The sequence below is a fragment of the Pimephales promelas genome, chromosome 1 (genome assembly GCF_988280905.1).
Source record: "Pimephales promelas chromosome 1, fPimPro1.hap1.1, whole genome shotgun sequence".
Taxonomy (NCBI): Eukaryota; Metazoa; Chordata; class Actinopteri; order Cypriniformes; family Leuciscidae; genus Pimephales; species Pimephales promelas.
The window spans coordinates 46,602,881-46,617,311 of NC_142769.1; the positions used below are offsets into that span (position 1 = coordinate 46,602,881).

Sequence of the window (14,431 nt, forward strand, 5' to 3'; positions counted from 1 at the left end):
TGTCCCTCAAATCCCTCAAAGATGTTGATCCAGGAACATGTGGTACTTGGTGAAATCACGTTCACCTGTCTGGTGTGTATTAAACTAAGTTTGGTAACACTTTACAATAAGGTTCATTAGTTAACATTAGTAAATGCATTACCTAACATGAACTAACGATGAGCAATGCATTAGTTACAGTGTTTATTAATCTTTGTTAATGTTAGTTAATACAAATACAGCTGTTCATTGTGCGTTCATGTTAGTTCACAGTCCATTAACTAATGTTAACTAATACAACCTTTGATTTTAATAACGTATTAGTAAATGTTGGAATTAATATTAACTAAGATGAATAAATGCTGAAGAAGTATTGTTCACATATTGTACATGTTAACTAATGTTGTTAACTAATGAACCTTATTCTAAAGTGTTAACCTAAGTTTTGTACACACACACTGCCAACACACATTTATGTTCAATTCTGTCATAATTTACTCACCCATCAAGTTGTTCTGTATGAGTTTCTTTCTTCTGCTGGACACCAATATTATGAAGAATAAGTGACCAAACAGTTTCTGGGGACCATTGACTTATATTGAATGAAAAACAAATACTATGGAATATTCTTTAAAAGATCTTCCAACAGAAGAAAGAAACTTGTACAAGTTTAGAAAATCTTGAGGGTGGAGTAAATGAGGACAGAATTTTCATTTTTATGTGAACTATCCCTTTAAGGTTCTATATAGAAAACCTCCCCAGCCAAATGTCAGACATTTTGCCAGGTTTATTAGGAGTATAAGTATATTTATGCTATTTATTTTACTGTATATTTTATAATATATTATTATAAGTAGGAAGTAGCACCATGTTAGAGACACAGTGTCACTTTCATATTTTAGATTCAAACATCCGACCGAAGTTAACCGACCGAAGATATCCAGGTATAGGAGTGGGATATCAATGTCTGTTTTTAAAATATTGTTAGATTTATTATTTTTCTACCTTTTGAGAACTTTTTTCCAACTGTCCTTTTTTACATAAAATTGAATGATATAGCTTTTATACAATACTTGGCATCACTCAAAAATTGTATTTAGCATAGTTTATCACAAGGAAAATTCGATTTTATTTTAATTTTCACCATCAGCACATATTCGAAGCGCGTGCTTCGAATGTGTGCTGATGGTGAAAATAGAGTGTGTATAACACAGAGTGCACCTTGAGTACTTTAGTTATAATAATAATTATTGCTATTATTATTACCTATTATCCGACTGCGCAAGGCTAGTCTTTTATGTGAAAGTCGAATAATGTCAAACATGTTGTTAAAGATTATAACATCTTTGGCAAACAAAACAAAGCACAAGTTTGTGAGTGTGTGCATCTGTGAGTGTGAGAGTTTGCGAGTGTAGTGTAGTAGAGAACAAGTTCTGATGTTCAGACAAATCCTGTTAAGTTTTCTGATTTGTATTTTTCTTTTTTATCTCGGGTCCCTTTAAACAAAAATATACATCTTTTTGTGCACTTTATATTTTAAAAAACCCTATATATTTGGCAGATGTAAAGCATACATGTGTATGTTTTTGTGTTAGTACATTTGTCAGTTTTGTTTTTGAATAAAGGGTTGGAAATTAAAGGTTTTCTTTTTCTTTTTTTTATCCGATGAATCGAAAAAATAATCGACAGATTAATTGATTGTTAAAATAGTTGTTCGTTGCAGCCCTACTTCTAACCAATGACGCCACTCCTCCAACGCCAACTTGACTGCCAACAACTCTCTGTTACCAATGTCACAGTTACGTTCGGCAGGTGATAGATGATGGGACAAAAAGCCGTTTTTGAAAGTGCCATTTTCTTGTCGTCTGTGAAAGATCGTTGGGAGAGCACTGTACCTACCCCCATCTGAGGCGTCAACCTCTACCACAAACTGATTTGAGGAATCAGGGAAGACTAAAATGGGAACCGGAACAAAGCAACTTTTAACCTTGGCGAACACAGCCTGGTCAGGATCCATGCGCACTCCCTCAGACGAGACAAGGTAGCCTAGGAAAGGAAGCCTTCTTGGCCTTGGCAAAAAGCCCATTCTCTAGCAACCTCTGACGTCCAACCGTCCTCCTAAAGGGTTACTTCACTGTCTGTGCCTTCGAGACCCTGGTCCCACATAGCATTAGATTTTGTCACTACTCACGAAGGAATGAAATGAATATTAGTTATCTTCATTTCTGATTTTGAGATTTTTAAACTGTGATTACAAACTCAAATGAACACATGCTGTTAAAATACTGCATTTCATTTCATATTTGAATATTTTCCTTTCATAATTCATCCAAATGCAAACATAAGTGCCGTGGGATGAAACTAATGTAAGAGGAGCTGCAGGTGACAACCACTCCGAAGGTTATCTGCTCGGTTGACATCAGGTCAGTGTATGTTATTATTTATATTTATATATTGTTCATCGTCACCACAGAGAAAAACAAGTGTTGTCTTGTTTTTTGAGTTTTCTAATGTGTTTTCATTGTAGCGTTGGATTATTTGTTGTTTTTTGCGTTCTTTAGACACTTGACTTCTTGAGGAGAAACATGAACAGCACTGTCTCCAAGAACCAAACATCTGCTTTTGGGATCACATGCACAGACTCCGTTCCAGGGTATTCAGTTCAACTTTCTGTAATAACGCTGAACATCTTTGTCTTCCTGCCCATTCAAATCTGTGTCCTCTGGCTGAGCTCAAGAAACTTTAGAATTAGGGGACGTCTGGCAGCCTCAGAAATCTTTACAATGAACCTTCCTGTACTAGAGATTTTTGTGACCATAATTCATCCTTTAGGTATGGATTATTTTAAGCATCAAGAAACCATGCTCCTTACTGAGTTACTTTCTGGAAGCTTCCTGGTTGGACAACCCCTTATGAACAGCTTGATTTGTGTTGAGCGCTACATAGCCGTGGCTCATCCAGCGATGTACCGCAACCCTGCCTTTGTTGCAACGCATTTGTTGCAGCCCCAATATATACATACACACACACACACACACACACACATATATATATATATATATATATGCTTGGTATTCCTTTGATGCGGCCTGGTCTCTGGAGGGGATCGCAGAGTCGTAAATGGTGTCAGAAAACAATCTAATCCCAGACATGTTGGCTCCGTGCCGGTAATTTAGATTGCAGAGAGTCCTTAGTTACATTCACGAGTTTACAGAGTAAAAGCTTTCTGAAGCTCAAAATTGAGTAAGTCATTGTGATTTCGTCCCAACGCTACAGTTCTTTTTCAGTGCTTGGCCCCTTAGTTCCAGTGAAATTAATTCTTAATAATTCAGCATACCAAGACATTTTGGATAATTTCATGCTCCCAACTTTGTGGGAACAGTTTGGAGATGACTCCTTACTGTTCCAAGATTACTGCGCACCAGTGCACAAAGCAAAGTCCATGGATGAGCGAGTTTTGTGTGGAGGAACTTGACTGGCCTGCACAGAGTCCTGACCTCAACCCGATAGAGCACCTTTGGGATGAATTCAAGCGGAGACTGCAAGCCAGGCCTTCTTGTCCTACACAAATATTCTTCAAGAAGAATGCTCAAAATTTCCCATAAACACACTCCTAAACCTTGTGGAAAGCCTTCCCAGAAGAGTTGAAGCTGTTATAGCTACAAAGGGTGGGCCAACTCCATATCAAACCCTACGGATTAAGAATGGGGTGTATCTATGATCTATGTGGACGTTACTAGCATTTACGTTGATTCGTTTAGCTGACGCTTTTATCCAAAGCGACTTACAATTGCCAGATATGCCAGAGGTTGCACGCCTCTGGAGCAACTAAGGGGCAACTAGCAACTATCCACTGCGCCATCACCACCCCACCACTAGCAAAGGGTAATTTCTACCTGGAAATGAATGACTTAACATAATAATTGTAATAAATGAAATATGGTTGCGGAAGCAAAAGTTATCACAAAATAAAGCCCTTCAGGATAAAACAAGATCTCTTACTGTATTAGGCCTAATCCCTTAGTGTAATGACTCTCGATGTGTCACTGTGACAGGCATTTCTTAACCCCTGGAGCCATATGGATTACTTTTATAATGATTTGGACTTGAAATTTTCTCCATCCATTCAATCCCATTATAAAGCTTTTCAGAGCAGGATATTTTTTTTAATTTTCACTCTGATTGTATTTGTCTTAAAGAAGAATGGCATGTACACCTAGGATGACTTGAGGGTGAGTAAATCATGGACTTTTTTATTTTTGGGTGAACTAACCCTTTAAATATGACATTCAAAAGGTTACAATATTATTTCTCTTCACTTCTTATTTTGAGATTTTTGAACCGTGATCACAAACTCAAATGAACACAAAAGGGATCCACTGATAACACATTTGTGAACCCAAGTGCAGCTTTATTTGAATGACAAAATCAAACATAACGTGGAACTCAAAACCAAAACATGAACTCACCAAGACAAATGGCAAACATGAGGGCTTAAATACACAGACTAATGACAAGACAAGGGACACCTGTGAACAAAGAACAGACCATTAATCAATGAAAATCCACACATGGCAGGATCACATGACAAACAAGGAATCACATGACAGACATGGAACATGACATGAACAAACCCAAACGTGACAAAATGCTGTTAAAATCCTGCATTTCATTCCATATTTGCATATTTTCTTTTCATAATTCATCCAAATGCAAACACATGTGCCGTGGGATGAAACTAATGTGAGAGGAGCTGCAGGTGACATCCACTCAGAAGGTTATCTGCCCGGTTGACATCAGGTCAGTGTATGTTATTGTTTACATTTATATATTGTTCATCGTCACCACAGAGAAAAACAGGTGTTGTCTTGTTTTTAGAGTTTTCTAATGTGTTTTTATTGTACCGTTGCATTATTTGTTGTTTTTTACGTTCTTTAGACACTTGACTTCTTGAAGAGGAACATGAACAGCACTGTCTCCAAGAACCAAACATCTGCTTTTGGGGTCTCATGCACAGACTCCATCCCAGGGTATTCACTTCAACTTTCTGTAATAGCAGTGGACATCTTTGTCCTCCTGCCCATCCATATCTGGGTCCTCTGGCTGGGCTCAAGAAACTTTAGAATTAGGGGACGTCTGGCAGCCTCAGAAATCTTTACAATGAACCTTTCTGTACTAGAGATTTTTGTGACCATAATTTATTCTTTAAGTTTGGTTCCTTTTACTTATATGCATCAAGAAACCATACTCCTTTTTAAGTTTTTTTCTGGAAGCTATCTGGTTGGACAACCCCTTATGAATAGCCTGATTTGTGTAGAGCGATACATAGCCGTGGCTCATCCAGCGATGTACCGCAACCCAGCCTTTGTGAAGCACAGATATATTAGTGCTGGACTGGTCTGGATGCTGAGTCTAGCTTATGGAGGTCTTTCTGTTTGTACCAGTACACGCACCCAAATTGAGGTCTACACTTGTTCCCTTGCAATCAGCATCTTGGTGATCACTACTTGTAGTCTAGGAGTGCTCAAGATCCTGTTGAGACCAAGTCCTGGTGAAACACAGAAGGAAGGGATGCACCACCAGAAAAAGAGGGCATTTGTAATTATCACTGTTATTCTAGTTTCCATATCTGTTCCATATGGTCTGGATATACTACTTTTCAACATTAGTAATAATATTTCTCATGATGCTTTCTGTGTGCTGCTGGGTGTCAATGTATGGTTATTGAAACAAGGTAGTATTATACAGCCTCCTCTCTATCTGTCCAAGCATGGTATGTTTTCATGCATCAAAAAAGTTCTTATTAAAACAACACAAAATATTGAAGCCACGTCCTCATAAATAGCGCATCCATGCAGAGCAGTGGCTCTCAGATAGAGATGAAAGTTCGGTTCTGGGTTGGGTTTTGTAACCATCTTCTATCCTTATCATTTCCCTATCACGATTGTTTTCCCAGTATTGCTTAAATTGGCCAAAAAAGTCCAATTCACAAATAAACAAACAGGAATTCCTTTAATTAATTGGATAATTGGTATTTTGCATTAAATGCAAGTAGATCAAGTGAACAAAGCTCATTTAAGGAATAAATCACTGTAACATGTTACTGCAAAATGTATAAAAATATTATGAATATTAGAATGTGTGAATGTAAATCAACTGCTTCTTCGTGTAATGATTTTGGTAGTAATAATAAAAAGATGCTATAATACATCTACATTCATTTTGAATTCATCATTCAAGCGTGTAGCACTAATAATCTATTGAGAATGGCTTTTGTTGCCGTCACACTGGCGTAAGGCAAACAGAACCTCAGATACTTTGATCTCCTGAGATATGGACAACACAAATGCATATTTCCATTCGTCTCCACACCCTACATGTCCACACTAATACGTTTTCGTTTGAAAACGTATATTTTTCTCTCCGTTTTGGCCTTCTGTCCACACTGAGACGGCGTTTTAAGTCAACAAAAACGTATCGTTTGGAAAACGCTCTCCAAAGTGGATAAATTTGAAAACGCCGTTTTCGCGTTGTAGTGTGGACAGTGAAACCGGAGGTATTTCAAAACGATGACGTCATGTGATCCATGTTGTACCAATAGATATTCATGTTTATCGGTATTGTGTCTGTTATGTGTTATTCATTTTTACACTATTGCTAAAATATGTTACTTTCTATGTTACTTAATATGTGCTATTCTTCATAGCTCAGTACTGCAAAGATGACAGATAATGTAGTCTACTCACATTTGCTGTTCTGCGGCAAAACAGGAGAGCAGTTGCGTTTTAGACCAAACATATGGTGACTGAATGCGACCTGGACGCATCAGTGATGGTGAGATATTTTGCTAAATAAAATTATCCTGTTATTGTGCGATGACATTATTATTTATTTTCCCATCTGTATCATCTCAGTGAGCTTTTGTGAAGTTTCACGCATGCGCAATAAAGTGAATTTAGAAGTTTCTCATCCACACTGAAACGTCACACCTGAAAACGCTAGTGTGGACGGAGAGCGTTTTTAAATGAAAACCCCGTTTTCAAATGTATCCGGATTAATGTGGACGTAGCCACAGTGAAGTTGTGGGAAAGATCGTTTCCCTCCAGTCCTTTCTTCATATTTGTTTCTTCTCCTCTACTTCCTTCCCTTTAGACATTATTTTCTTCATTCAGTTCTTTTGCAAAGATTACAGAAAAATTATAATGTTCTATGTCGATACAAGTGAATTAACAGTCATGTTGTCAAAATGTCTCAGTGTGACTGGTATACTGGTCTCATATGTAAACCAAATGGTAATATGGGTTTAGAGATACTTTGCTTATTGGGTTGTTTTCCCAGGGTCCTTCATTCAAACTATCCACATTCCCTAGCCTGACTTCGTCATACTCATTTCAATAAGAAAATGAGTCTGAGACCGCTCCATTGGGCTTTGATTATGAGGCGTGTCTTAACCGAACCAGGAAAAAAAAAAACTCTGCACTCAATTGGATAGTCGGTAAACCTACAACCAATCAGAGCAACGCAGTAAGTCAACTCCTTTGCATAGCGCAGTTTTCAACTACAGAACTTACTTTTTTTAGATTAGAAGTTAAATAACGATTGTTGCTTCTTTTACTTACTTCTCCATGAGTGCGACCAAAAGGAGAAACAACAACGACCGCAGGCTTTTCATTACGTCCCATCTTCTTAGCGACCGTCAGAGCCAGCTGATAAGTTACACTTTTCCCGAATCATGTTGGAAGGACGCCAAAAATATCTTTCCGATCGACAAATGCCTTGATTGCAGTTCTCTGTTTGTCTATTAAAATTAATGCACTGTCGATTTATTTTACAAAAGACGCGACAGTGGAATCTATACATCTCAATTCTCCAGCTGCAGTCATCTCTGAGGGAAAACAGTTAAGCGCTCTTTGATAACGTGATGATTACGTCCCTGCAGATCATCTGTCCATCATCGTATAAAGCCCACCCTGGCAATTTTTGATTTGCCCGTTCATTTCTTACCTGATCATAATTACTCCTCAATGGATCGAGTCCAGACCGAACTTCCCGACCAAAAAATGTTGTGGGCGGCAGAGTATGTGAGCGGAGTGGAGTGGGAGCGGAGCGAGGAGTGGAGCGGCATGATTTTGAATGGAGCGCGGAGCGGATTTTTTAAAAGTCGGAGCGTCGTGGTTTTCCCTCGCTCCGAGCGCGCTCCACTACCGCTCTATCACAAGGACAATTCATGCCAACGGCTCATTATAGAACTGCATTTTTAGTAAGGATTCACGTGTTCAACACATTACGCTAGCATGATACAGATGGATCACTCAAATCAGAAAAAAATGTGAGGGTTATGATGACGCCGATGGACATGAGTGGCTGCGGGAGGTTATAGTTATCAAGCCTGTACTGAATATGAGCGGGCACGATCTCATGAAAGTGCGAATCTATAGCACACATTTTATTTCTCGTGCCTATTAGCTATTATATGCCAAAAAATTGTTTGTGCGTGCAAATGACGCACACTAAACCCCTTGGTTAGTATGGGTGTGAAGTGCGTTCTTGCCATTAAGTGCGTATCGTATATGCCCACGAGAAATAAAATATAGATAGCCTACGCACTTTCATGAGATGGGGCGCTGGATCGGGTGGGGTGAAAGCACATTTTAAACAGGTAACACTCACCAACGCAATCGCTTTCTCACTAATGCATTGCATTCAAACAAATGTAATCATACAGTCGGCTATCTGTCAGTATTTGATTTTAAATGAGCATGAATCTGTGAGAAATGTAGCGACCCGTAGATAAATAACTGATGAAAACGTAGTTATTTTCTTCTTTCCAAACAAAATGTGCTCTGCAAAAAGCAGCAATGATATTTAATTTATAATGCTGATAACCTGTAATAAGCATATGTCATAGGAAAAGTTTGCACACTATCCAAATCCAATAAACAACATTGCAACTATTCTCCTAACGTTGTTTTTTTTTTTATTTACTATGCCTATGTATCTATTATGATGAGGAGACATTTTGTGAGATTTTAAAGCATACTTAAATACTTTATTTGGAATTTCCTTGGGGAGCGAACACGGAGCGGTGTTTCTGATATCAGTGAGCGAGGAGTGGAGCGGGAGCGGTAAATGGTGAACCCGGAGCGGAGCTGGAGCGGAGTGATTATATAATGCTTGGAGCGTGGAGGGGAAATTGTTGCCGCTCCACTCCGCTCACATACTCTGGTGGGCGGAGTTCGGGCTGGCATCCAGGCTACACATTCCCCACATTAGGGGATGTTTTGTCTTGGTCTGATTATATAATGAAATGTTCCAAGAGACTCATGGTGTTTTTGTAGCCAGATCAGCCTGTAATGCTGAATGTGCAAACACTCAGCATTATGTATTTTTCTAATGTCAGGTACCTCTGACTTTGCAGGCAGCGATTGCGAACGAAGGCACCTCACGAAACTGATTTCGGATTGACTTCTGACAGTGTTACGCTTTAATGATTTACAGCAAAATAGAGCGAGCTTTGGTGACAACTAAGAAAATATTTAATGACTACAACTTTCATACGCCATCTTTATTTTTCTCGCTCAACTGTCACAGACTGGAAAGCACAGGATTTTGGGATATCAAAGCCGATGAAGGATACATCTATGCTGACTTCAAAAATTATAGTTTAGATCAGCTGGAACCGGGAACACGTCCTGTAAATCCTGATGCAGTTGGTAAATCATAAGAAGGATGGTGTCTACTCTAATAGTAGTTTCTCTGTTTATCCTGAGGGACCCTCTATAGTGGTCCTGCGCCTGGACCCATCCCAACTCATTCTTCAGAAACCGTGGGACATGTGGTGTGTAATGTTAGTGTTTTTTGGGTACTTCTGAGTCGTGGGTACGTTCACTACATTTAATGTAACGTTAATGTTATATTTGACATGAGACGATTTTATTAGTGCGAGCCCTGCACTGACGGGGCTGTGTTTGTAGAAATGAACACTGGGCTGTGGGCATTTTATTACACTCATAACACCATCGGCTGTGACCGGAATACTAGAAAATACTACACTCCTTATATGAATTTATCTGGGTTACCTTAGAAACGCCATTTGTGTGCAGGCAAGCGTCCGCATCGGTCGAGCACTCTTCCCCCTCCGTTAGCTCACGCCAGCGAGCGAAGCGGTGGTGGGGGAAGTGACGTATGCCGTAAAGCGGTCGAATTTTGTAGTTCTTTTTGTGCTCGGGTTCCTACCCGAAGTTACAAAGTGCAAGTAAAAGCGATACAGACACCTTCAGGAGACGGCAGACTCGTCATTCAACCTATTGTAAGTCAATCTACCATCTCAATGGGTTTTGATAATATATTATAAAGGTAGAAGAGTTCCACAGCCAAACGTTCCCAGCAAACCCTTACAGTACGCTGAATCTCCTAGCAGAAAGATCTTCAACTCTCACCTCCGGCAGAGTTACGACCAGATCCCGAGGGAGGCTGGAGATATTGAGTCTGAGTGGACCATGTTCTCCACCTCCATTGTCGAAGCGGCTGCTCGGAGCTGTGGCCGTAAGGTCTCCGGTGCCTGTCGAGGCGGCAATCTTCGAACCCGGTGGTGGACACCGGAAGTAAAGGATGCCGTCAAGCTGAAGGAGTCCTATCGGGCCTTGGTTGGCTCGTGGGACTCCAGAGGCAGCTGACAGGTACCGGCAGGCCAAGCGGACTGCGGCCCGGGTGGTCGTGGAGGCAAAAACTCGGGCCTGGGAGGAGTTCGGTGAGGCCATGGAGAAGGACTATCGGCTGGCCTTGAAGAGATTCTGGCAAACTGTCCGGCGCCTCAGGAGAGGGAAACAGTCCCCTACCAATGCTGTTTACAGTAGGGGTGGGCGGCAGTTGACCTCGACTGGGGATGTCGTCGGACGGTGAAAGGAATACTTAGAGGACCTCCTCAATCCCGCCGTCACGTCTTCCATTGAGGCTGCAGAGGCTGAGGGCTCAGGGGGGGACTCGTATATCACCCTAGCTGAGGTCACCGAGGTAGTCAAGAAACTCCTCGGTGGCAAGGCACCGGGGGTGGATGAGATCCGCCCCGAATACCTCAAGTCTCTGGATGCTGTGGGGCTGTCTTGGTTGACACGCCTCTGCAGCACCTCTGGGATGGCAGACCGGGGTGGTGGTTCCTCTTTTTAAGAAGGGGGACCGGAGGGTGTGTTCCAACTATAGGGGGATCACACTTCTCAGCCTCCCTGGGAAAGTCTATGCCAGGGTACTGGAGAGGAGAATACGGCCGATAATGGAACCTCGGATTCAGGAGGAACAGTGCGGTTTTCGTCCGGGCCGTGGAACACTGGACCAACTCTATACTCTCTACAGGGTGCTGGAGGGTTCATGGGAGTTTGCCCAATCAGTCCACATGTGTTTTGTGGATTTGGAGAAGGCATTCGACTGTTTCCCCCGAGGCGGCCTGTGGAGGGTGCTCCGGGAATATGGGGTCCGGTGTCCTTTGCTAAGGGCTGTCCGGTCCCTGTATGACCGAAGCAGGAGCTTGGTTCGCATTGCCGGTAGTAAGTCAGACTTCTTCCCGGTGCATGTTGGACTCCGGCAGGGCTGCCCTTTGTCGCCGGTTCTGTTCATCATTTTTATGGACAGAATTTCTAGGCGCAGCCAGGGGCCGGAGGGTGTCAGGTTTGGGGGCCACGCGATTTCGTCTCTGCTCTTCGCGGATGATGTTGTCGTGTTGGCCCCTTCATACCAGGACCTTCAGCATGCACTGGGACGGTTTGCAGCCGAGTGTGAAGCGGCTGGGATGAAAATCAGCACCTCCAAATCCGAGGCCATGGTCCTCAGCCGGAAAAGGGTGGCTTGCCCACTTCAGGTTGGTGGAGAGATCCTTCCTCAAGTGGAGGAGTTTAAGTATCTTGGGGTTTTGTTCACGAGTGAGGGAAGGATGGAACGGGAGATTGACAGACGCATCGGTGCAGCTTCAGCAGTAATGCGGTCGATGTACCGGTCTGTTGTGGTGAAGAAGGAGCTGAGCCGTAAGGCAAAGCTCTCGAATTACCGGTCAATCTACGTTCCTACTCTCACCTATGGTCATGAGCTTTGGGTCATGTACGAAAGGACAAGATCCCGGATACAGGCGGCCGAAATGAGCTTTCTCCGGAGGGTGGCTGGGCGATCCCTTAGAGATAGGGTAAGAAGCTCGGTCACTCGGGAGGAGCTCAGAGTAGAGCCGCTGCTCCTCCACATCGAGAGGAGTCAGCTGAGGTGGCTCGGGCATCTGTTCCGGATGCCTCCTGGACGCCTTCCTGGGGAGGTGTTTCGGGCACGTCCCACTGGGCGGAGGCCCCGGGAAAGACCTAGGACACGCTGGAGAGACTATGTCTCCCAGCTGGCCTGGGAACGCTTCGGTATCCCCCCCAGAAGAGCTGGAGGAAGTGTCTAGGGAGAGAGATGTCTGGGCATCTCTGCTTAGACTGCTGCCCCCGCGACCCGGCCCCGGATGAGCGGAAGAAGATGGTATGGTATGGTAAGAGTTCCACAGTGTGGCTTTAAGTGCCAGCCTCATCGGCACTGATCCTCAACATCTCGTCTCCAAACCGGCGTGATTACTTCGACTTCCAAACAGATGGAAATGGACAAATACTCTTAGTGTTTCGATCAAATTTGTTATGTAATGCTGCCCAATTTGGCCAGAGGTGAACTGGCCCCCACCCCAACTGAGCCTGGGTTCTCCTGAGGTTTTTTTCTCCGTTATGTCACCTGATGGAGTTTTGGTTCCTTGCCACTGTTGCCTTGGCTTTTGGCTTGCTTATTTGGGGACATTTAATATTCAACAATATTATTGATCTGTGTTGTATTATTTTCATGGCATCACTGTGAAGCTGCTTTATACAATCTGTATTGTAAAAAGCGCTATATAAATACATTTGACTTGACTTTAAATTACGGCCCGCAACTGTCACGAACACACACAGGGGACAGACAGATCCAATAGCAGCAGTCTTTTAATAAGATTTTTTAATATTGCTCCCAAATGTAAGATTGTTGCATCATAATAGTAGAATAAGTACCCCTTATTTCTATAATAGTAATAATTTGTTAATACTCCTTGTTGTTACCCCTTCATTCCCCAAATTTTACATATTGTTCCCTTATACTTACATTTAAGTACTTGATAGATACACTATAATTACTGAATATTATCCTGAAAAATGTATAATCTAAAGTGATACTGAAATTTCCATTTAAATGCTGCAATATTCAGCTCTCTTCTCTTAACCTGTTAGCATTTTGGCAGTGCGTAAACGCTGTACTAAAAACACCACAATCATTAAAGGTCTGCTTTCTATTTGCATATTTTTCCAGATATAATTCTGACACACAGCTTATATAAGTGAAACACAGGTGGGATAACACTATGGATCAACTCTAATAGTTATCAGTCCATTACCAGGTCAGTATACAATAGCAATAGTGGCTGAAATGTAGCTAACAATGTATGTTTTCTCTGAAGTCTGCACTTTCTTCTGTCTATTCATTCTTCATTGCATCATTTGACAGTTGTCCTTCATGTTCTTTAGATATTTGCACTTGTTTTGACTGAATAGCGAGATGAAGACAACGGTCTCCTTGAACCAAACAGATCATCTTGCATTTACATGCACAGACTCTTACCCGGGGAAATTCATTGGATTTTCTGTCACTGCATTGGAGATCTTTATCCTCCTGCCTATCCACATCTGGGTCCTCTGGCTGGGCACAAGTGACATTAGAAAAGGGGGAAGTCTGGCAACCTCAGATATCTTTAAAGTCAGCCTGTCTGTATTAGAACTTTTGACTGTCACACATTTTGTTTTTGTACATGTTTCTTTTGCTCTTAACTGTCAACTCACAATGTTCATTGCTATTTTATTTTCTGGAAGCTATCTGGTTGGACGTCCCTTTATGAATAGTTTGACTTGTGTTGAGCGATACATAGCCGTGGCCCATCCAGCGATGTACCGCAACCCAGCCTTTGTGAAGCACAGATATATTAGTGCTGGACTGGTCTGGATGCTGACTTTGTCTTATGGAGGATTTTTTGTGTTGAGCTTTCCAGATCCGCCGATTGCAGCCTACCTTGTCTCACTCACAATCAGCATCTTGGTGATCACTACTTGTAGTCTAGGAGTGCTCAAGATCCTGTTGAGACCAAGTCCTGGTGAAACACAGAAGGAAGGGATGCACCACCAGAAAAAGAGGGCATTTGTAATTATCACTGGCATTCACTGCATTCGTTTCATTCCATATTTGCATATTTTCTTTTCATAATTCATCCAAATGCAAACACATGTGCCGTGGGATGAAACTAATGTAAGAGGAGCTGCAGCTGACAACCACTCAGAAGGTTATCTGGCCGGTTAACATCAGGTTAGTGTATATTATTGCTTACATTTATATATTGTTCATCGTCATCACAGAGTTGTCTTGTTTT

At 41.8% G+C, this 14,431-nt stretch overlaps 2 protein-coding genes across 2 annotated transcripts; both read left to right on the forward strand.

Moving 5' to 3' along the window:
• Window positions 1-4,234: 4,234 nt before the first annotated feature.
• On the forward strand, window positions 4,235-6,085 carry LOC148998507 (uncharacterized). Its single transcript, XM_089130515.1, has one exon. The coding sequence runs from the start codon at window positions 4,942-4,944 to the stop codon at window positions 5,818-5,820; it is 879 nt and encodes a 292-aa protein (XP_088986641.1). The 5' UTR covers window positions 4,235-4,941; the 3' UTR covers window positions 5,821-6,085.
• Window positions 6,086-13,560: 7,475 nt separating this feature from the next.
• On the forward strand, window positions 13,561-14,269 carry LOC148998508 (uncharacterized; the record flags this gene model as incomplete). Its single annotated transcript, XM_089121665.1, has 1 exon — window positions 13,561-14,269. A coding segment is annotated over one exon (708 nt), but the record flags the coding sequence as incomplete, so codon positions are not given.
• Window positions 14,270-14,431: the final 162 nt, after the last annotated feature.